This window comes from Arachis hypogaea, chromosome 20 (assembly GCF_003086295.3).
Source record: "Arachis hypogaea cultivar Tifrunner chromosome 20, arahy.Tifrunner.gnm2.J5K5, whole genome shotgun sequence".
Lineage (NCBI taxonomy): Eukaryota > Viridiplantae > Streptophyta > Magnoliopsida > Fabales > Fabaceae > Arachis > Arachis hypogaea.
In genome coordinates, this window is record NC_092055.1 from 51,369,699 (window position 1) to 51,395,450 (window position 25,752).

The following is a 25,752-nucleotide window of genomic DNA, read 5'->3' on the forward strand; positions in this document are numbered from 1 at the left end:
GTGGAGATCGAGTTAAGATATTCTTGTTGATACAGATTATTTGTATCTCCTTCTACTTCATCAAAGGATGCTAAAATTCATTCGTCTCCAGGAAATTGGTTGATGACTATATCATTAAACTGTTGCACATCATGATTCTTAGGTGTCAATATCGCTCTCTCCACTATATAAGATGCATCCCACCCATGAGATTGCAAATTTGGAAAGGTTTCTTCTATTAATTTGTGTAATGATGCCTCACCTTCCCATGGTATTGCCATGTGTGCTTCTATTTGTACCAAGTCTTCACATATGGTAGGCTCAATCCCATCCCCTATGCGCATAAGATACTCCGCAAAATCACGATCATTAAGAGATCGCATATTTTGTCGCAAGTGGAGAATTTTGGTGAATGCCCACAAATGTGATTTAACAATAGAAGCTGAAATCATTTGCGACTTACTTCCTTTCGGCACAACAGGTAGTACTTGGCGAAAATCCCCTCCCATAACCATCACCTTCCCTCCAAATGGATTATTGTTTTCTAAGATGTCTCGCAATGTGCGGTCCAATGATTCTATTGTCTCTTTATTAGCCATTGGCGCTTCATCCCAAATTATCGCTGTCGTATGCCTAATCAGTTTTGCGAGATCAGATGTTTACTTATATTGCACGTGGAGGATGGCTCTGCATTGATTGGGATCTTAAATCTAGAATGAGATGTTCGACCACCAGGCAGTAAAGTTGCAGCTATTCCTGAGGACGCAGTTACCAAGAGAATATGCCCTTTACGTCTTAAGTCTGCAATTATAGCTCTGTAAAGAAATGTCTTACCTACTCCTCCTGGTCCATCAATGAAGAACACTCCACTTTCTCTTTGATCAACTGTATTCATAATACACCTGAAAGCTGTAGACTGGTCATGATTCAATCTTTCTATAGAACACAGGTCTTCTTGAGGAACTTCGATGGACATTTCTTCTTGAATAATTCTAGGCATGAAGTTGTCATTGTCGTTGTCCGAGGTTAGAGCTGATAAATCGTATTGTGCAATATGTTTTCCATGCTGTAGGAGGATGTCATTTAAATCCCTAAGCAAATGATTTGTCAACCCATTGCAGGTTGTAGTGCTTGTTGATGCGTAATCATCCACCATACATGAAAGAAACTCGTCCCATAGACTTCTTACATCTGTTGGCTCACAAAATATTAAAATGGTGGCAAACAACTTTCTTAAAGCACATGGCATTCTTAAAATGGATGCCTCAACCAAACATGATCTTATACTACTATCACTCTCCAACAGTCCTCGATGTTGAGCGGATTGCTTGAAGGATGAATATTGGACACCATCGACTGTTAGCAAATCATCCCAACCAGTTGGGCCTCTTACATTTGACAACAGAATACGCAAGTAGAATTTTTCACCTTCTGTTGGCGAAACGGTATAGATCCGACCGATAGATCTCTTTTGTGACCTGCGTCGACGCCATTCTTTTTCCTTGATGTGCCAACTGTAACATTCTGGGATTTTCCTGTACAAAAGATGCCTAGATTGTTGGTCATCAGCCTGATTAAGTGCAAATAATTCAGTGAGCATTGTTCTTGACAAATAGTCATTATTAACTATTTTAGAAATAGTTTGGTGCTCATAAAAGCTCACTTGATGTTGATTTGGCAAATGAACTTGCAACCTTTCAACTGATGGGTACATTCGGTAAAGGTTGAATCGAAATATCCTCCAGCATGCCTCTGGAGTGGCAATCCATCCTGCATTAATAAACTGTTGCACCTCATCATAATTAGAACTTCTGTGAACCTCCATTGCCGCACGGTCTGGTCCCTTATAGCAATACTTGTATAGATATTTTATGCTCTTGATACTGCTACATATCTCTACATTGATATGGCAATCATACTTCAGTACTAGCCAAGGGTTGCATGGAACCACCCATCTATTGTCAATTGTGACATTTTGGTTGATAGAGATTGGAGTATCAAATTGCCTCCTATATTGAGGATATGAGTCATCACCTCGTCGTGTCTCTGGTACGAACTCTTTTGGTTAGTTGCATTTACATTGACCGTTCTTCATGCATAGTGAAGATTGATTTAGTGTTCTGCAAGGACCATGGATCATATGCCTTAGCACTGCCTCATGTAAGTGTGGTTCTGTTTCTTTACATGGTATTTCTGCTCGGACCAAACTATCATATTGGTCAGGATCACTCAACTTGCCATTATTTTCTAAGATTAGCAACATATGTACGTGTGGCAATCCTCTTTTCTGAAACTCGGTGACATAAATATAACTTTTCACCTTTTCCAATACACCTTTGGTAATAACATCATGCTTTAATTGTTCGAACTTGGCTCTGAAAATCCTAGTTGTTAGATCCAGACGATCCTGTGGAGTTTGAGTAGGACTGAGTTCCAAAGCTATTTCCGACCATGATGGATTGCATGTCATAGTTAGAAAGATATCCGGCTTTCCTTCTTTAAGAACAATAGCCATTCCATCCTCGTACCGTTGAGTCATGTCTCGACGACTGCTCACGAACGACGATGGTAATATCATTCTTCTGCCAACATTTTCTAAAACCAATTTTAGAGAAAAGTATTATTAGTTTTAAAGTTTAAATTCAGGAACACATAATGATCAATCGTGTGGCCATTAAATTGAATAATTACCTGCATTATTCTCTCCTGTGTGCAAATAATCTTGTAAGCCTTGATACAGTTCAGCTTGAAGTTCCTTTTGTCTTTGTCGAACCCATCTTAACTTGCCTGTTTCCATTTTCACATAGTTGTCAACAACATATTGTTGAAGAAGTCGCCCCGCTTGCAAAACTGTTGAGTGGTCATTGGGGCGGATCTACGAATATCGAGGATTATAGAAAATTGTTAGAAATTGTGAAATGATGTATTGGTACAAATTATCATATACGGAAGTCTATAAATGATGTAGCAAATATAAGAGTTTGTACCTAAAGCATATAACTATAATATGTCTGGCATGATACTTTGTTTCCACGTTGAGTTCGAGTATTTATATCCCATCCATGGGTTCCAAATGGAAAAAGAAGAGGATATTGTAGTGGATCGTAATACCCAACAAACTCCTGAATCCTTCTAAGTTTGAACCTTGATATCTCGTCCGCGCACCATTGTTTCAATGTCATCACCAACTATTATGGCTGCTACTTGTGAAGCAGTTGGGAGACTGTATTGTGGTTGATTAGCAGGTCGCTCTCTGATCACCAAATTACACTCTTGCACATCTAGTCGTTGTGCAAGCTGGCAGAATACATGGATAAAAGGATTATATCGGTGCAACAATTGTTTTAGCTTCAAAACCAAACTTTCATGCAATTATGTATTTGATGGGACGACTTTTGTGTGGTTTAGAATTTCACAAATGAAAGCTCGTTGCAATATAGTTTCTAAACCAACATCAATCCTTTCATACAAAAATTTGTTTGTCACTAGTACAAACCCAAAAATCTATAAACCGAAGTATTGGAACCTCGGGTCGTTCTCCCTAGGAATTACAATAAAGTGTTCTTGTTATTGGTTATGAGATATTTTGGGGTTTTTGATAAGAGGCATGAAATGTAATGACAATGAAAATAAACTAACAATTACAAAGGTCTTGGCAAGGGTTGGTGGTCAAGGATCTCTATCCTTATCACTAACCACAACATGAGAATCGGCAAGGATCAATCCCACTAAGTCAACCCCTAACTAATAGTAGAGGAAAGTCAAGTGAGCTATATCAATCCAAGTCCATAAGTCCTAGTTCTCCACCAAATCAATTAGTGAGATCTAGAGTTAATGGCTCCCAATCGTCAATCACTTGGACATTAGTAACTCAAGAGTTCCTAAGTTACCTTCCCAAGCCAAGAACATAAAATTCTATTCTAAAATCCAACCAAGCATTTTATCAAACACTTGGAAGGCATAGAAGGAAAGCATAGTAAATTGCAAGAATTAAAGGAATCTACAACTACAAAAGAAAGAGATTAACAATAGAAAGGCAAAACAATAGAAAAGTAAACTCATAACTAAAAGAAAAATTTTAACAAACATATAGAAGGCAATAAAAGTAAACAACATAAATTGTAAGAATTAAAGAGAGATCTAACTAGAATAGCAAGAGATCAACAATAGAAAAGGAAGACAATTATGAAACAACAAAGAACTCACCAATTGCATTGAAGAAGAAATGTAGATCTACAAAAGAAACTTCATAAACTACAACTAACAATACAAAGGAATTACAAGAGAAGAAGAATTCTACAATCTACAAGAGAACAATTGAAGATGAAAGAGGAAAATTAAGAGAGAAGAAGAAGTAGATCTAGATCTAAAACCTAATCCTAATTCTAGAGAGAAGTGAGAGCTTCTCTCTCTAAAACTAACTAAAGCATAATAAAACTAAAATAAAACTAAACTAATGACTAGATGCCTCATCCCTCTTCAATCCTTGGGTTAAATAGCATCAGAAATGAGTTGGATTGGGCCCACAAGGCTTTAGAATTCGCTGGCCACTAATTTGCTTTTAATGAATCACGTGCAAATCGGCGCGTGTGCCCCACTAAACGTGATGCAACTATGACAAATCTTATATCATTTCGAAGCCTCGGATGTTAGCTTTCCAATGCAACTGAAACCGCATCATTTGGATCTCTGTAGCTCAAGTTATGATCGATTGAGTGCAAAGAAGTCGGCTTGACAGCTTTTGCGATTCCTTCATTTCTTCATGAGTTCTCCACTTTTACATGCTTTTCCTTCATTCTCTTGATCCAATCTTTGGCTCCTAAACCTGAAATCACTTAACAAACATATCAAGGCATCTAATGGAATCAAGGTGAATTAAGATTAAACAATTAAGGGCCGAAAAAGCATGTTTTCACTCTTAAGCACAATTAAAGGAGAATTTACAAAACCATGCTATTTCATTAAATAAATGTGGGAAAAGATGATAAAACCCTCTAAATTCAACACAAGATAAACCCTACAAATGGGGTTTATCAATCTCCCCACACTTAAACCAAGCATGTCCTCATGCTTAAGCCAAGAGAGAAACAAGGGGTATCAACATTTATTCAATGAAGTCTAACTAAATGCAATCTACCTATATGCAACTATCTATATGAATGCAATTGCTTGGTCAACATAAATCAATTTCCAAGAAGCATATATGCACAAGGACTAAGGACTAACAAGTCTAATCCACAATTGAATTGAGTTATTAAATATTTTTACAAACTTGCAAGAAAAATGATGATTATAGGTGAAAACATGTAATTGAGCATCAAACCTTCACCGGATGTGTTTGTGCTATATTCGCTCAAGTGTTTAGGTTTGATTCACTCAATTCTCCCCTAATCATGCTTTCCAAGATTTTTTTTTCTTCTAACAATCAACATTTATTGTATGCATGCATACAAGTATCATGAGGTCTTTTCATTGGTTGTAATGGGGCTAGGGTCAAGGTAAGGATGCATATTTGGTCAAGTGGACTTGAAATTTGAATCTTTGATTAGCTTAAACTTCCCACCTAACCTATGACATCCTATACAATTAAGTTATAATCTAACTACCCATTTTTCAGTTTTTAACATATTCATGCATTTTCTTCTCATTTCACAACTCATATGCATTGATTTTATTGAGCTTCGCTTTGCTTTGGGGCATTTTGTCCCCTTTTTATTTCTTTCTTTCTCTTTTTCTTTCTTTTTTCTATTTCTTTCTTCTTTTTCTTTTCTTTCTTTTTGTTTTTTTTCCTTTTTCTTTTGTTTTTCTTATTTTTTTCTTTTCTTTCAAACTATATACAAGAACATCAATGCATAAGGTCTATACATTTTTATCAATACATGAGCATGTACCCAATTCCAAATAATTTCAATAAAAATACAAAACTACCATTTTATTCAACCAATGTCCCAAGGTTCCCACACTTGAATGATACACACACACTAGCCTAAGATAATCAAAGATCCAAATAAGGACATTTATTGTTTTTCACTTCAAGGCTTGTAATGTGCTAAAATTAAGAACAAGTGAGTTAATCGCAGGCTCAAATTGGCTAACAATGGAAGATAAAAGGTAAGGCTATTTGGGTAAGTGAGCTAAATGAAATGATGGCCTCAATCATATAAGTGCATGAATACACAAAATAATGGACATAAAGAGATTACAATCATAGAAAGATGTAACCACACCAAGAAGGAAAATAAGTGGTTATAAGATGTAACCACACCATTAGGCTCAAATCTCACTTGCTTGTGTTCTTAGCTCAAAACATGTTCCACAATATATATAATTCAAGCAAGTCTTATGAAAAATTTTCACTCAAATCAATTGGTGCCCTATAGATAGAAATCTTGAAAAATTTCATTATTTTGACTAAGCTTATTATGTATATATATATATATATATATATATATATATATATATATATATATATATATGCAAAATTAAGAAAATGAAACAAAAATCCTAAAAGACCTAAAATGAAATGAAAAGTGTTGAGATTAAAAACTTGTCACCTAAAATCGCCGACCGGTCAGACGACCTCCCCACACTTAAAAGTTTGCACAGTCCTCGGTGCACTTAAAGATGAGCAAGGGGGTACGGAGACTCTCCGGATTGCCACCTTCAGCCGGTAGGTCAACCGGTTGCTGCGTGTTGTTTGCGCTTCCATTTTTGCTTGTGGTGCGTCATTCATGAAAAAAAATAAAAATATAACACCATAAGATGAGAAAACAAAAGCAAGGAAGCATACATTTATTGGAATGAGGTACTAATCACTAGAATTGAGTGAGTGAATTAGTGTGACTTGATGAAAAATAAGTGTGTGAATTCTAAAATAGGCGCCTTTTAGAACACACACTAGCGTCAAAAGCTGAGTCACAAAAAAGAGGCATGCACTTTACTCATTCTAGTGTGCTTGAGATGCTTTAAGTAAACTTGTAAGGTAAAACAAGCATTAAAGAAGCATGAAGGCATTCAAGCTATAACATATATGGATGTATATGACCATGAAACACAACGCATTAAAGTAAATGCACAACATCCAATATCAAGAGATTGCCTAATCAAAGAATATGATTCAAATCACATGGTGGCCGAATCATGCAATTCAAGAAGAGTTACAAGCTCGAAGGCAATTCTCATCACTTGGTATTCTTAAAAGGTAAGCATGAAAAACTCAAAACTAAGTAGCAAAATATAACCTCAATAATAGAATCCAACAATAATTATAAACATAATGATGTTAAGATAACATCCCTTTTTAATACTCAGCAGCAATTAATGGTAAACAAGAATAACAATCCAACACTTACAATGAAAAAGAGAAAATGAAATGAAAACTAACTAAAACTAACTAATCAACTAACTAACTAACTAATTAACTAACTAAAATAAATGGTTATCAATGGTGTTTGGGAGTGTTGGATGAAGGGTAGGAGAAGGGAAGAAGAAAGGAGAAGGAAAGAAATGAAAAGAGGTGAAGAAAAGAGATGTGGTGAAGGAAGGATATCCGCACGTACGCGTGCGCGCGGATGGTGGTGCAATGGACGCGACGCGTAGGTGCACATGGCGCGTTCGCGCGGATGGCTTATTTCGAGAGTGGCGCGTACGCGTCATGTACGCGTACGCGCAAGTGATTTTGTGCCAAAGGCACAATGCGCGTGCAACATTCGCACAACTCTTGGGTTTTTGGCTTGGGGTGGAATTTCTCAATCCACGCGTACGCGTACATGGCGCGTCCGCGCGGATAGGCGAAAATGATTGATGCACGCGTACACATGCAGTGCGCGTACGCGCGGATGGTGCTCTGTTTTTTTTTTTTTATGTTTTTGCACCAATCTAAGCATTCCAAACCTCCAAACAGCTACCAAAACACCATAAAACCTTATTTAACATGCCAAAACTACCAATTATACTCAACAAATCAACCAAAAACATGAATTTAAACTAATTATCAATATGTACAAAAAGAGAAAATGAAAAGAAGTTACAATGGTGGGGTGTCTCCCACCTAGTACTTTTGGTTATTGTCCTTAAGTTGGACTTATGGGGAGCTCCATCAAGGTGGCTTGTGCTTGAAGCCATCCTTGAACATCCACCAACGCTTGCATTTCCAATGAGCTCCATTCTTTAAGTTCAATTCTCCCAAGCTTTGATGGAGTTCTTCATAGACTATGGGCTCCCAAAGTTGATCCTCATGTATGCCGGGATCCCATATCTTGTTTCTACACCCATCTTTGAGTTGATTATCATTATTCCATTTGGGTGCCATGATGTTGGAATTCTCATTTAAGCAACCAAACAACATCCTATACCCAAGCAATTTAGCTCTACACCAACCGTTGCAATTAAGCCTTGAACGTGTAGCCTTCATGAACCTAGAATGATATTTCCAACCACTAGCCATCTCCCTTTTGCTCTTAAAGCCACAAATATATCTAAGTTGACCATTCGTCTCAAGCAAACCATATTCAAGGGGAATAATAAAGCTTAAGTATAAGGAATTTACCCACTTGAACGAAAGAATAGATGGTGATGGCTTGGGGAGAGGTATTCCCAATGTTCTTGCAAGCTCTACTCCCTTATATTCTTCCTTGATTGCCTCCACCTCTTCACAAACTTCTTCACTTTTAATCTTTTGTTCATCATTTTCATCTAGCTCTTCTCCATCACTCAAATCATAGATGGGAGGTTGAGAGAAATCTACTTCCACATTGCTTTCTATCTCATTGGGAGAAGGTTCTTCAAGTTCAAAGGATTCACCACCAAGAGGCTTGGATGATGATCTTCATCACCAAGGAAACTTAATTCTTGCTTCATTCTCTCTAAATCTTCATTCAAAAATTATTTTGGAGGTTGTCCACTCTCCTCCTCAACATCAAATTCACTCTTCTTGGAGAGGTTCTCTTCAGCTTTAGGTTCCCAAGGAGGTTCCGCATCTCCTAAGTCTTCAACCACTTCTTCCTCTTCTTCAATGATCATAGGTTCCTCCAATTTCTCTAATACAAAATAACATCCCTCATTCTCCACCGGAGTTTCCAATCTCTCCTTCATGCTATGCTTTTCAATTGATTCTCCACATGTGACCATGGGAGCGGTTTGAGTGCTCAAATATTGAGAGACTAAAACGCTTACTACCTTGGTTAAGGTAGCCACAAATTCTAGTGTCTTCCTTTGCATTTTTCCTTGCCCTTGAAATATAAGGCTAAGGGTTTCATCCATTGAGGATTGGGATGGATAAGAGGGTTCATTGTCTTGGAGAAAGGGTTCATAATAGGAAGGTGGTTCTTCTTGGTAAGGATGTGGTAGTGTGTATTGAGATGGTTCTTGGGAGTAGTGATCTTGGGATGGTGGTTCCATGTATGGCTCATATGTTTGAAAAGGTGGTTGGTAGGGTGGAAATGGGTCAAGGTCATATGGAGGTGTTTGGTGAAAAGAGGCTTGTGAGTATGGTTGAGGTTCATGTTGAGGATATGACTCATAGGCATATGGTGGTGGTTCTTGAAAGTCACAAGAAAATTTACCATAGCCATTGGATTGGTATGCATCATAGAATGGCTCTTCTTCATAGTGCATTGGTGGAGGTTGTTGCCAAGAGAATCGGTCATATGCATATGGCACCTCCCACTTTTGGTTATCCCATCCTTGATACACATTCTCATTATAGTCCTCATTTCCTACAACATAGTGAGAACCAAACTCATAGCCAAAGTGAGAATTCATGATAGCAAGAGAAAATGAAAATAAAATCAAATAAGAAACAAAGGAAACCGAATCCTAAAACTAGCAAGAATTAACAAAGAAGCAAAAGGCAAACATATTCACAATATTCACATATATACAATAACCAATAACACAACACCATTGTAATTTCTCGGCAACGGCGCCATTTTGATGAGACGACTTTTGTGTGGTTTAGAATTTCACAAATGAAAGCTCGTTGCAATATAGTTTCTAAACCAACATCAATCCTTTCATACAAAAATTTGTTTGTCACTAGTACAAACCCCTAAAATCTATAAACCGAAGTATTGGAACCTCGGGTCATTCTCCCTAGGAATTACAATAAAGTGTTCTTGTTATTGGTTATGAGATATTTTTGGGGTTTTTGATAAGAGGCATGAAATGTAATGACAATGAAAATAAACTAACAATTACAAAGGTCTTGGCAAGGGTTGGTGGTCAAGGATCTCTATCCTTATCACTAACCACAACATGAGAATTGGCAAGGATTAATCCCACTAAGTCAACCCCTAACTAATAGTAGAGGAAAGTTAAGTGAGCTATATCAATCCAAGTCCATAAGTCCTAGTTCTCCACCAAATCAATTAGTGAGATCTAGAGTTAATGGCTCCCAATCGTCAATCACTTGGACATTAGTAACTCAAGAGTTCCTAAGTTACCTTCCCAAGCCAAGAACATAAAATTCTATTCTAAAATCCAACCAAGCATTTTATCAAACACTTGGAAGGCATAGAAGGAAAGCATAGTAAATTGCAAGAATTAAAGGAATCTACAACTACAAAAGAAAGAGATTGACAATAGAAAGGCAAAACAATAGAAAAGTAAACTCATAACTAGAAGAAGCATTTTAACAAACACATAGAAGGCAATAAAAGTAAACAACATGAATTGTAAGAATTAAAGAGAGATCTAACTAGAATAGCAAGAGATTAACAATAGAAAAGGAAGACAATTATGAAACAACAAAGAACTCACCAATTGCATTGAAGAAGAAATGTAGATCTACAAAAGAAACTTCATAAACTATAACTAACAATACAAAGGAATTACAAGAGAAGAAGAATTCTACAATCTACAAGAGAACAATTGAAGATGAAAGAGAAAAATTAAGAGAGAAGAAGAAGAAGTAGATCTAGATCTAAAACCTAATCTTAATTCTAGAGAGAAATGAGAGCTTCTCTCTCTAAAACTAACTAAAGCATAATAAAACTAAAATAAAACTAAACTAATGACTAGATATCTCATCCCTCTTCAATTCTTGGGTTAAATAGCATCAGAAATGAGTTGGATTGGGCCCACAAGGCTTTAGAATTTGCTGGCCACTAATTTGCTTTTAATGAATCACTTGCCAATCTGCGCGTGCATGCCCCCCTAAACGTGATGCAACTATGACAAATCTTATATCATTTTGAAGTCCCGGATGTTAGCTTTCCAACGCAACTGGAACCGTATCATTTGGATCTTTGTAGCTCAAGTTATGGTCGATTGAGTGCGAAGAGGTCGGCTTGATAGCTTTTGCGATTCCTTCACTTCTTCATGAGTTCTCCACTTTTACATGCTTTTCCTTCATTCCCTTGATTCAATCTTTACCTCCTAAACCTGAAATCACTTAACAAACATATCAAGGCATCTAATAGAATCAAGGTGAATTAAGATTAAACAATTAAGGGCCTAAAAAGCATGTTTTCACTCTTAAACACAATTAAAGGAGAATTTACAAAACCATGCTATTTCATTGAATAAATGTGGGAAAAGATGATAAAACCCTCTAAATTCAACACAAGATAAACCCTACAAATGAGGTTTATCAGTATTCTCCAGCATCCTATTTTGTAACTCGTGCTCAGTATCGTATATATACAGTTGCAAGAAGCGTGGCCGCGCCCCTTGATCCGGATGAAATCCTCCTATACTGTGGTACATTGATCCTTGAGCACGAAATGTATATATACCATGACTTGCTGTAGCTAATTGTTCGTCTATATGTACACTGCACGAAGTTAATGAAAAAATATGATTGTAACCACGAATGTGTTTCCTGAAATGGTTCCCTTCTGCAGAAGAGTCTAAGAAGATTTCAAGTAATTCCTGAGGAGCATTTACTTGGGGCAAAGAGACTTTTCCTCCATTGCAACATAAGTCAAATGTTTCATAGTGAAACAGACGTGCATTACAGTGTGTACATGTCCTTGTAGGAAGTAGTGTAGTTTGAAGCACTGTTGTATTCTCTTGAAAATTTTGAACACAATTGTGGGATGTTCGGACATGGTGTCTAATTTCTGCACTCGCATAGGAATATTAAAATATTATGTTATAGATTTCTTTTTCTACATGTGCCAACAATTGTATGGTTAGGGACTCGGGTAGAATTCATTAATTATTTCATATTATTTTAGATAGTGAAATCAAGAGTGAACAAAGAATATGTATACAACTTCTCAAATGAGGTTTGTTTTTTGAAAAATAAACGTAATTTTTAAAGATGTAGTGTCTTTTTCTAGATTTTTCTGTTGCCTAAATTCATATAAGATTGTCAAAGTTTGAAGTTCTAGGTAATATATGAGGTTAAATATATATTTAATATAGCAAATTTTCATTCTGAGTTATACTGAAATATACAAAAAATATTTTTAAAATGATATGATTCTATTGTGTTTTTGCTTGCTATTCAATTTTATGAAAGTTTTGAATGTCGCCCAGTAATTTGTAATAATTTTAATTATATTTTTTTAAATTATTATGATAAATTAACGATACAGTAAAAATTTTGTCCATTAAAATTGTATAAATATTTTTTATGGTTAACATGTATGGTGTACTTTTATTTTGTTATTTTTGTTGGTGTTTATGTTAATAACATTTTCTACATTATTAAATTTTAATTTGATAATTTTATTATCATCAAGGGTTTATTCCCTAGTTACTGTAATGATGTTAAAATTTATTTTTCATCACTAAATGATATTATGTGTCTCATGATTTTTGCTATTGGATAACAGTTGTAGTAGTATTTTTTTTAGTTAGTAATTAAATTAGTGATTCATTAAAATTTTTTCTTGTAGCTCATAAGAATGTAAACAATATTATCTATGTTTTTAATTTGAGGTCTACATTATTTAGTTACCTATTGACTTGTACCTTTTAATATAATATTTAGTTTTTTTTATTTTAAGAAATTAGAACACATTGTGCCATTAGTAAATTTCACCATTTATTAAATTCTTAATTTGTTAATAACCTTATAATAAAAAGGACCCATATAATTTGTACAGTTTATTTTTAAATACATGAGATAAGACATCAATATTTTTGTAGTATCTGACTATTTGTTAATTGTTGTTTTTGTATTAAATTTTTTTTGTTCAGTTTTTCTCTTTAATTTTAAAAGATATATGCTGTTACAAAAATTTTATTATAAAATTATTCTTATTATTATTAGTTTCATGAATGTATCAACTATTTTAAATGTTTTATTTGTTAAGTATTTATTTTAAATTTTTTTATTAAATTCAGAATTTTGTTTACATTATATAGTAAGCATAATTTAAAGAGCAATCCAGATAATAAACATAACAAAAATTCTTATGTTATTATGATAACTAATAAGCATAATAATACAATAAGTTTAACTAAACACATTTTATATAGTAATGTATATTAATAAAACTTTATATTTATTCAATATAATAAATGTTTTAAATTATTATTATATGATGATGATAAAATATTAGAAATATAAATAGAGTACTCACCATTCATATTTGCATGGCTTCTAGTATTGTTTGTAGTTGGTTCATAAGAAGCAATTGGTTGAGGAATTGAATTAGTAGTAGCAATGGTGTCTTGACGTACACTTATATTTGAAAAAATTGCAAATTTTATATGTTATATACTTTTTGGAAAAAATAAAAAATTAGCGCTTAGCAATAAAATAAAGCGTGTTAATTAAGTTGGTTAATTTTGTTAATATTCTACGTTAAGAAGATTTAATGTGCAGACAAAATAACTTATATCGATGTGTTTACATGTTTAAAGCATATAAAGATACTAATCAGGTGTTCTATTACTTGGACCAGTTCTGTTACCATGTATTTCTGTATCTATATTTTTTAAAGAGTAATATAGAAAAATAAGCATAAATTAAACTAATAAGGAAAGAATTAGTTATCATAATATTAGTTAACTTTGATTTCGTGAAACAAAATATTGGTAACTTTAAATATTTTAGAATTAATAAAAAATTAGTGCTTAGCAATAAAATAAAGCGTGTTAATTAAGTTGGTTAATTTTGTTAATATTATACGTTAAGAAGATTTAATGTGCATACAAAATAACTTATATCAATGTGTTTACATGTTTAAAGCATACAAAGATACTAACCAGGGGATCTATTATTTGGACCAGCTCTGTTACCATGTATTTTCGTACCTATATTTTTAAAGACCAATATAGAAAATAAGTATAAATTAAACTCATAAGAGAATAATTAGTTATCATAATATTAGTTAACTTTGATTGCCTGAAACAAAATATCGATAACTTTAATTATTTTAGAATTGATCTATATTTCTTTATTATAATACAAATAGTTTTTTCTATGCTTCTATTATATTTTTTATAGTGTTTTTTCTTTCAAAAGTTTGATTCTCGTCCATTAATGTTTGAGATATTTTAATTTTTTTTTAATTTGTTACCATAAATTAATGATATGATGAGTATTTTATCAATTAAGACAATTAAGAATACAAAGATATGTTTAAAAAATAATTTATTTGTTATACGATAATGTATTCTTGTTTTTTTTTGTGTTTACGTTGATAATAAAAGGAATTAATCTTCTTTATAATAAAAAGAATTAATCTTTATTTATGCAGTGCTTTTTTAATTATAGGGGATAAAAAATAATAGCTCTTGTAATTTTTTTAACCGTTATGTATAGTTCATTATATTATATATTGGTATAGATTTGATTAATGAGTACACTTTTATATGTAATTTTTCTAAAAAATAAATATTGGACATAAAAAATATGTAAACCATGTGTTGTAGATTTAATTATTCCAATGACTTTAGTTAATAATGATTTATTTTTTTATATAATTTAAATACTATTGTCCCATTGAAATAACTGTTAATTAAATAATTGTATTGTATATACTATCAGTTATTGTACTATAATGATATATTAATCACTTATATACTATTGTATTATAAGCTATTATGTATGAAAAATACTAATTAAAAATAATAAATAATTAATATTTTGTTGACGTAATTTTATTTACATCATTATTATGATTATAGTATAATGTTATTTATATTAATTATTTATATTTTAATAATTTTTAAAAAATATCATGAAAAATTAAAGATAAAAATATAATTAATAAATTTAATTTTAAAATATCATGTATCCAGAGTACGTAGTGTCAGTTTTCTTTATTAGAAGTAGTTCAGTTTTTAAATTCTGTCGTCGGTAAACTCATTTTTTAATAAAAAAAAAACAGGGATAATAGAGGAAAAAAGAATTGGATACTAAACCTGTGTATTCCCATTATATATTGATATTTGTTGACGTAATTTTATTTATATCATTATTATGATTATAGTATAATGTTATTTATACTAATTATTTATATTTTAATAATTTTAAAAAAATATCATGAAAAATTAAAGATAAAAATATAATTAACAAATTTAATTTTAAAATATGATGTATCCTGAAAGAAGTGGTTCAGTTTTTAAATTCTGTCGTGGGTAAATCATTTTTTAATAAAAAAGAAACAAAGACAAAAGAGAAAAAAAATGGGATACTAAACATGTGTATTCCCATTATATATTGGTATAGATAGCTCTTATAATTTTTTTAACCGTTATATTTGTATGTAAGTAAGATATATCTTAATTTTTTTTATTTTTAGAAATATATATCATTACCAAAGTTCTAAAATATGAGAACATAACGAATTTAAAAAAATTAAATTAAAGTGTTGTTAAAAGTTTTAATGTTACGTTGATTCATTACTTTAATATAAGAGTATTTTTTGTCATTAGTCTTACATGACATTATTTTTTATTCTTTTTTAATATAAATATTATATATTACGTTATATATTATATTGTAAGATGAAAACGAAATATATTAAAAAAATATTATTATTATTTTGACCATTAAATTTTTTTTTTAAATTATTTTTAAGGATGAATGATGTCTGAAAAAGTTGGATACCAAATTTTTAATGTTAACTTTATAACTTCATATATGATTGATGTGTTATTTGATTAAGAAAGACACTGCAGTGTATGTAGAATTTCGTGATATATATATTTTGGATACTAAACCATGTATAGTAATATTAATTTAATTAATTTTGTGTGTGATAGTTTGATTTCTGTTACCTGTGGCAGTTTTATTGTCATACGCTTCCATTCCTGTATTTTGAAAAGTAAAATATAATTATTAAGAACTAATTCAATTCAAGAATTCATAACAAAGAAATTTAAATTTAGTTATCGTGTTACCCGTAACAAATTGATGATAGGTGTAGCTCTGGCCATTTGTCTAATTGTAGTTAATCTGGCTACCCCTATGTCTGTAGTTAATCAGGTACCTCCACCAATGTTTGGAATTGGAGTTGTATCAGTTGGTATGGCAATTTGTTTTCCTTGTCAAATCATTTCCCGATAACTTGCACGTCTTCTAGCTAGGTATTGTTGTCTTTGTTCTTCGGTCATGTTCTGTCTTCTTCGTCTAGCATAATCTGTCCAAGTGGGTCGACGTTGACATGACGGTTGATTTCGTGAAGTTTCCATTGCTATTTGTCAGAAAGATAACAATAATATGCAGAGCAGAAAAACGTTTGCAAGACCAAGATTGAAAGAAAAACAGTAATTTAAAAGTATGACTGAAGGTGGAACAGTTTTTTATTGAAAGTGAGTTAGTTTTTAAAGTGAATACGTAATAGTAGCAGTTTTTTTCAATTTTAAAATATGTCGTGAGTTGATGGTGAATCAGTTTGATACTCTGTCGTGGGTCAATTCTTTCCTTGATAAAAAAAATAATAAACATGGAGGACGTAATAACAGTTTGTTATATTGAATCCAATGTTTAACAAAAGAAACAGAGGTAAAATAGTAAGAAAAAATTGGATACTAAATTTTCTTATTCTCATTATACATTGGTATATTCCATTATATATTGTATTGGTATAAATTTGATTAATGATTACACTTTGTACATGTAATTTTTTAAAAAAAATAAATATTGGACATCAAAAATATATAAACCATATATTGTAGATTTAATTATTCCAATGACTTTAGTTAATAATGATTTATTTTTCTTTATACTTTAAATACTATTATCCCATTGAAATAACTATTAAGAAAATAAAAATATTTTATATACTATCAGTTATTGTACTATAATGATATATTGATCACTTATATAATATTGTATTATGGGTTATTATGTATAAAAAATACTTATAAAAAATAATAAATAATTAATATTTTGTTGACATAATTTTATTTATATTATTATGATTATAGTATAACGTTATTTATATTAATTATTATTTATATTTTAATAAATTTAATTTTAAAATATCATGTATCTTGAGTACGTAGTGTCAGTTTTCTCTATTAGAAGTCTATAATGATATATTGATCACTTATATAATATTGTATTATGGGCTATTATATATAAAAAATACTTATAAAAAAATAATAAATAATTAATATTTTATTGACGTAATTTTATTTATATTATTATTATGATTATAGTATAACATTATTTATATTAATTATTATTTATATTTTAATAAATTTAATTTAAAATATCATGTATCTTGAGTACGTAGTGTCAGTTTTTTCTATTAGAAGTGGTTCAGTTTTTAAATTCTGTCGTGAGTAAACTAAATTTTTAATAAAAAAGAAACAGGGGGCAAAAGAGAAAGAAAGAATTGGATACTAAACCTGTGTATCTCCATTATATATTGGTATATTTTAATAAATTTAATTTTAAAATATCATGTATCTTGAGTACCTAGTGTCAGTTTTCTCTATTAGAAGTGGTTCAATTTTTAAATTCTGTCGTGGGTAAACTAAATTTTTAATAAAAAAGAAACAGGGGGCAAAAGAGGAAGAAAGAATTGGATAATAAACCTGTGTATCCCCATTATATATTGGTATAGATATCAAATCAATATTTAATACATTATTAAACTACTTATCAATTATCAATTAAAAATACTTTTAATAATAATAATAATAAGGGCAAATCACCCATATAAACCAAGTTGGGAAAAAATTTACGTGATTCAACTAAACCAATAATTATTACAGGTTCAACTAAGAGGACATTTTTATGTAATTCGAATTAGCCTAATTCGAATTACACCTTCAATGTAATTGGAATCATAATGATTCGAATTACCTATACACGCACACACCCACTAGTTCGAATCAACCTGATTCGAGTTACACCCAAAGTAATTCAAATCATGGTGATTCGAATTACACACGCTGCACATAGTAATTCGAATTGGCCAGATTCGAATTACTCATGATTTAATTCTGCTCATTCTTTTATTAAAAAATTAATAATTGATTAAAAAAATTAATAATTTAAAAATTAAAAAAATATATATTTTATTTCATGCATTAAAAAAGTTAACAAAATATTTAATTATGAGACTTCTTTAAAATATTAATGAGCTATCAATTCGAATTTCATACAATACTCTTTTGTCCATTTTTAATAGCTCATGAATATTTTTTTATAAATATTTTTAATAAATTTATTTATATTATACCACAAAAAAATATTTTATTCTATACAAAATAATTTAAAAAAATAGCTTTAAAGATGTTAGGAGTACTATAAAAATTTGTAATGTCCTAATGACTTAGGACATTAAAGAAATACTCTACATAGTCAATAATAATTTAGAAATTAAAAAAATATAGTTATAACTAGTATTTACCTAAATTATTGGAATATTACAAACTTTTATAGTACTCCTAACATTTTTTAAGCTATTTTTCCTTTAAATTGTTTTGGAGTACTATAAAAGTTTGTAATATTCGAGTAATTTAGGTAAATACTGGTTATAACTATATTTTTTTTAATTTCTAAATTATTGTTGACTATGTAGAGTATTTCTTTAATGTCCTAAGTCATTAGAACATTACAAATTTTTATAGTACTCATAACATCTTTTAATCCATTTTTTAAAATTATTTTGTATAGAATAAAATATTTTTTTGTGGTATAATTTAAATAAATTTATTAAAAATATTTATAAAAAAATATTCATGAGCTATTAAAAATGGGCAAAGAGTATTGTATGAAATTCGAATTGATAGCTCATTAATATTTTAAAGAAGTCTCGTAATTAAATATTTTGTTAGCTTTTTTTAATGCATAAAATAAAAAATATATTTTTTAATTTTTAAATTATTAATTTTTTTAATCAATTATTAATTTTTTAATAAAAGAATGGGCAGAATTAAATCATGAGTAATTCGAATCTGGCCAATTCGAATTATTATGTGCAGCGTGTGTGAGTGTAATTCGAATCTTTGAATCAGGTTGATTCGAATTAGTGGGTGTGTGCGTGTAGGTAATTCGAATCAATATGATTTGAATTACATGAAGATGAAGTTCGAATTAACCTAATTCGAATTATATAGATATATGTCTCTGGTTGATTCATGAACCATTTTTTGTATTTGGCTGATTTGTGTAATTTTGAGCTCCCATTGACTTATTTCAGTGATTTGTCCTAATAATAATAATAATAATAATAATAATAATAATAATAATAATAATAATAATAATAATAATAATATATTATTATTATTATTATTATTATTATTATTATTATTATTATTATTTCGAATTAATATAATTGATATAGTTATAATTCTCATTCATATGTAATAATTTTACCAGTATATATTCACGATTTTAATCAGTATATAATAATAATAAATAATAATAATATTATATGGACATAATATTAATTAGTTAACAAATTAAATTTTTATTATGGAGTTTTATTTTCTACTCAAATTTTTAATGATTAGTGATTTTATTTTTATATTTACAGTCAATTTTGAATTTAAAAAGAAAAAAATAGGATTGATTGTTATCTATTTTATTTATTTACAGTCATAATTGAATTTGATATAATTATAGTAAGTCTCTATAATTATAGCAATTTAAACCTGCTTCATATATAGCAATAATATTATACATATGTATATATCTCCTCTTTTATCTCTTTCCTAAAATTTTTAGCATATAATTAATGTGGATAACATATATATATACTTAGCAGGTGTCTCTATTTATATAATTTTTTTCTAATTATAGCAAGTATCTCCATTAAAAATCCGTATCGTGTGTAATTAGTGTGTGTGTATATATATATAAGTCGTAATAGTCAATTGTTACAATTATTTATCATGTAGAAAATTCGTACCTCATTCATAGTTCTTTTTCTCTTTATTATTTTTCATACCTAATGGCTACAAGCTATGATTCTATCAACAGTATTACCTATAGTAGATTATGTAATGAAAAGGTTTGGAAAATAAAGGCAAGGATTATAAGGTTATGGAAAGTCCCATCCAAATTCGACAAGAGTAAGACAGCTTATTTAGAAATGGTTCTCATGGATGATAAGATAGGTTGATTATCCTCCATGATTGCTTCAAGTAATGATAGGTCTAGTTTATAGTTTTTTGTTCATATTTTAAATTTATTTGATAAGTAAACCCTTGAACGAATCAACGACAATGTGATTTAATAGAGTTATAAGTGCTAATAATCTTCATTTTTAATTTGTTTTACAGTGTGATAAAATTCATTGTTCAATAAAGAATTATTTAGTAAAGATGTTTGAGCATGATCTGATCGAGGGGAAGGTTTATGTCTTCTCAAATTTTCTGATTGAGGAATCAAGCGGATTTTATCTTCCAACTACACATGTGTGTAGAATAACTTTTAAGAAGGAGTCATGTATAGTAAATACGATTGATGGTAGTAACATTTCTGACAATCATTTCAATTTTCTTGATCATGCTGATATATTGAGACAAACAAATGAAAAGGTTAACTTATTTGATACGTAGTTAATTTGTATTATTATTATTATTGTATTGTTCATTTATTTGTCTTTAATTTCATGCTTTTAATTCGTTTTTTTTAATTAGATGTTATTGGACTCTTGACCAGAAAAGGAGAACTTATATCATGGTCAAAAGTAAGAAAAAGTCGCCATTACATTGTGGTTGATCTCCATGATTTGCAGTGTGTGAAGATTTAAAATTTCACAATTAGAATTTGTCTACTTAATATACTAAAACTGGGTTTTCCCCCAACTAATGAAAGTGAGGTGTCAATTCTTCATGAATCTATTTTTTCGCCAAAATGAATGCACTATTTTCTCTTCTAAATTTATTTTATAAAAATATCTTTATTATAACTATACTATAATTAACATTTAAGTAATAATACATAATTATACTAATTTAAGAAAATATTTTTATTATAGTTATATGAAATCAATCAATATTTAATACATTATTAAGCTACTTATCAATTATCAATCGAAAATATTTTTAATCATTTTAATTATATTGATAATAATAATATAATATGATAATTATATGATAATGGCACCGGCTGTTAATAACCAATTTATATTTCTCTAAATAAATTTATTTTATAAAAATATCTTTATTATAATTATATTACAACATTACAATTAATATTTAATGAATAATGTATAATTATACTTATTTAAGAAAATATCTTTATTATCTATTTATTCTATTCTATTCTATTATATAAAAATCAAATTTTCTCACTTAATGATAATATGACATGCTCTTGAGGTGTTTCCTGATCTATTTCATTTAATTCGTTAAAGTAAATCAATTATAATTAATTAATTATATCAATTAATTAATTTAATTAGATATTCAAATCTCACTATTTATTATAATTTATATAAATTGATTAATTATAATTAATTATATCAATTAATTAATTTAGTTACTTATATTAATTATTTGATTTGATTGGAGTAAATATCAAATTATTTAATAAATAATAAATATGATAACAAAATATATGAATTAATTTAGTTAGTTTATTTTTCTCAATACTATCTATTTATACAAGATCAAATATTTTTTACTCATTCTCTCTTTTCTCTCTTCCTCTCTCCCTCCCCCCTCTCATGTTTAGGATACAATTTTTGTAATTTATTTAATTTTTGTTTCTTTTATCTTTATTTATCTCCCTTTCTCCCTTCCTTCCTCCCTCTTTCTCTTATGTTTAGGGTACAATTTTTATAATTTATTTTATTTTTGTTTCTTTTATCTTTATTTATCTCCTTCTATCTCTCCCTCTCTCTCTCATGTTTAGGGTACAATTTTTATAATTTATTTAATTTTTATTTTTTATCTTTATTTATACATTTCATTTTTTTATATTTTTATAAATTTTTGTTTATTTTAATTGTTTATTATTAGGTGGATGCTTTTTTTTCTTTTAGCTTCTAATTAACAAAAAAGATGTGTCATCTTTATGTTGTTTTTAAATAATCTTACTATAATTTTGTTTTGTAATATTTTATTTTGTCATGTGTACTTCAATTCATATATATATATATATATATATATATATATATATATATATATATATATATATATATATATATTGTGATTCACAATAATTAATATATACATTGTTCGTGTATATGGTTTATATGTTAATGTTTTTATTGATTCTCTTTATTATTATTTTTTTGTATGTCTCTTTGTTGCTCTTTATTTTAGTTATATTCATTGATTTTTCTGTATTGATTTTCTTTTTATTTGAAATATCGTGACAATTTAGAGTGTATGTTTTGACCCATGTGATATTTGTTAATTTGGTGTATCGTTTTAGATGGTTTATATTATAATGTGTTTAAGGAGTTGACTTAAAATTATAATATAATATATAAATTTATAATATGATTTATAGTATGCTAAAATATTAGGACATTATCATATAGATATTTTTTTATTTGTCCATTAGATTCAACTACTATATATGATCTTAAAAATTATGCAATTGTGTAATTAGTTATTTTTTACTTTTTTCATCTAATTATTGTATTGATCATTTATATTAGTGAGACTATTTTCATTATTAATATTTATAAATATGCTATTATTTGTATAATTAATTGAATCATCTTATTCGTTTAAATTTAATTCTATTGAATTAATTATTCAAGGTGCTATCGCTATTTCTATTTTTAAAGAATATTTTAATATTATTTAACAATTCTAATAACATAATAACAATTAAAAAAGATAGAACAAAAAAATTTTTAATGTGAAAATAGAGCAAAAAGAATAAATTTTTTAATAATTTTTTTAGGATATATATATATATATATATATATATATATATATATATATATATATATATATTTATAGATAATTATTGTAAGACATGAAAAATTATTAAATTCTAAGAATGATTATTAAGGATAAATGATTATTATAATTAAAAATAATATCAATTTAAATTATATACAAATAAACCATGCCAAACATAACACTTTAAAATGGTTACTTTTAAAAGAATATAGTTTACGATATTTAATTTTTTACTATTTATTAAAAAAATCATAATTACTTAACGACATTTATTTTTTAAATTCACTATGTATGCAATTTTTTTTTGACAAAATTTTACTCATGATGGTAATTCTACTAATTGTGTAAATACGGATAATTATATTTTTACTTTTTGATATAATTGATATATTATTAATAATGAATAGTAATTAACCCCTCATATTTTTAATTAAAATATTTTGACGATAGTTTCTATTTATAGATATCAATGGATGGTTTTTTTTAAAAATAAAATGAATTATGATTTTAGGTTATTTCATAATTAACAATAATACTTGATTATTTTTTTAAAAATAAATTACATTATGATTTTAGGTTATTTCACAATAATAATTAATGTTCATGATATTGAATTACTCTAAATTTTTTATTTTCTATCGTTAGTAGTTAATTCTAAATTAAAAAGATTATGTTAAATTGTTGAATAGTCCAAGTATAACCGGAGTTAATTTAGTTTATTTGTTTATTAATATAATTGATTGAAAGTATAAATGATAAATAAGACAAGCAAATAATTAGAAAAATAGAATGTTAGCAATTACTTAAAATAGATAACAAAATAAGTGATAGGGTATTACTTTATTTAAATTATTAATAATTAAAAGAATAAAAGATCAGTAATTATTTTTAAAATAGACATTAAATTTAGTTTTATGGTACTAATTTATTTGATTTGTTAATAAAATTTTATAATTTTCAGATTTATATCTACTTAATTTATATATTTTATTTTATTCTACTTTAACAAAAAATTGAGACGTGCATTTTTAATTATTTATTTAGAAAGTATAGCGAAATGAGTTATATCAATTATAATTAATTATCGATAATTAATATCAATTAATTGATTGTATTAATTTGTAAGATGAATAACGTATAATAAATATTGTGAAATTAATTATAATAAATTAATAATTAATAAATCAAACAAAACTAAAAGGGACTTTTTTATTTCTTTTTAATGGCTACATGTTTTTATAATTTCACTTTTCTTTTATCTTTTTCTTTCACATTTATTTCTTTTAATTTATTGAACTAAATCAATTATACTAATTATTTGTATTAACTAATTAAGTACTTAAAAATATTATAAAAAATATTTTTAAAATGTGTCCTTAAGATATAAATTAACTAAATTATTTTTTAATTTAATGTGTTTGATTCATTCAATTGTATTAATTATAACTAGTCTATTATGTAATTTGATTTGATTAGGATAAATATTTCATCATTTAATATTTTATTTGATTCATTAAATTACATTAATCATAACTTCAAATATTTAATTTAATTAGAATAAATATCAAATTATTTTAAATTTTGTTTGATTCATTAAACCAAAATAATTATAACTAATTTATTATTTAATTTTATCGAGATAAATATTAAATTATTTAATAAATAATATATAAAGCAATGAAATAAATGAACTCAATTAATTCAATTTGTTATCTTATTATTTTATATATCCTTTTTCTCTGTCTCTATTTTGTACTTCTGGTAAAATATTTATAATTTGTAATTTTTGTTTTTTTTTATCTTAATTTTACTAATATTTTTCTATGATTTTGTTTTATATTAATTTTTTTATTTATTTTGATTAATAATTCTTAAGGGTATTATTATTTTATTTAAAGATAATTTATTTTTTTATAATATTTTTATAAAAGTTGATTAATAGGTTTTCAACTCTACCAGGATACAGAAGGTTTTCAAAGAATAAGAGAATGATCTGAATTTGCACGAATTTTAAATGTTCGAACTTATGATGTTGTTTCAGTTTGTTGTCGTTACGAGAATGACTTTAATATATCAGTGTCTAAGGACTAGAATTGATTAAATATTATTTAAGTAATTTATTTCTAATATTGGTATTTGATTAAATTAGTTTTAGAAAAATTTAAATTGTTGACTTAATTTATATATTACGACTATTCTTTTTGAATATATTATTTTTACATTTTTTAATATAAAATTTATTTTTTTTATTTTTAAGTTTACTTTTTTCTTGGATATATGTATCACCTTTCTTTCTCATTTTATGTTTCATATTAGTAATGTAATTATTTAAAAAATGTATTAAAAAAAAGAAAAAAAAATTAAAATATCACTATTAGAAAAAAAAAGTTAATATGCGTATGAATGGGATCGGGATTGAAGAATATATATTGATATAAAAATAAAAAATTATTGTACAATTGTAAAATAAAAAATAATCATATATATATATATTTATAACGAAATAATTATAACAAAAAAATAATTAATATATGTAATTTT

General features: G+C 28.0%; 1 protein-coding gene across 1 annotated transcript; it reads right to left on the reverse strand.

Annotated features, from left to right (window-relative positions):
* Window positions 1-616: 616 nt before the first annotated feature.
* On the reverse strand, window positions 617-16,320 carry LOC112785862 (uncharacterized). Its single transcript, XM_029296603.1, has 6 exons — window positions 16,285-16,320; window positions 16,162-16,194; window positions 3,145-3,276; window positions 2,671-2,854; window positions 2,065-2,574; window positions 617-1,875 (listed from the first exon to the last, which is right to left on the reverse strand). Exons 1-6 carry the CDS (start codon window positions 16,318-16,320, stop codon window positions 617-619), a joined length of 2,154 nt encoding a protein of 717 aa, XP_029152436.1.
* Between the last annotated feature and the right edge of the window lie 9,432 nt (window positions 16,321-25,752).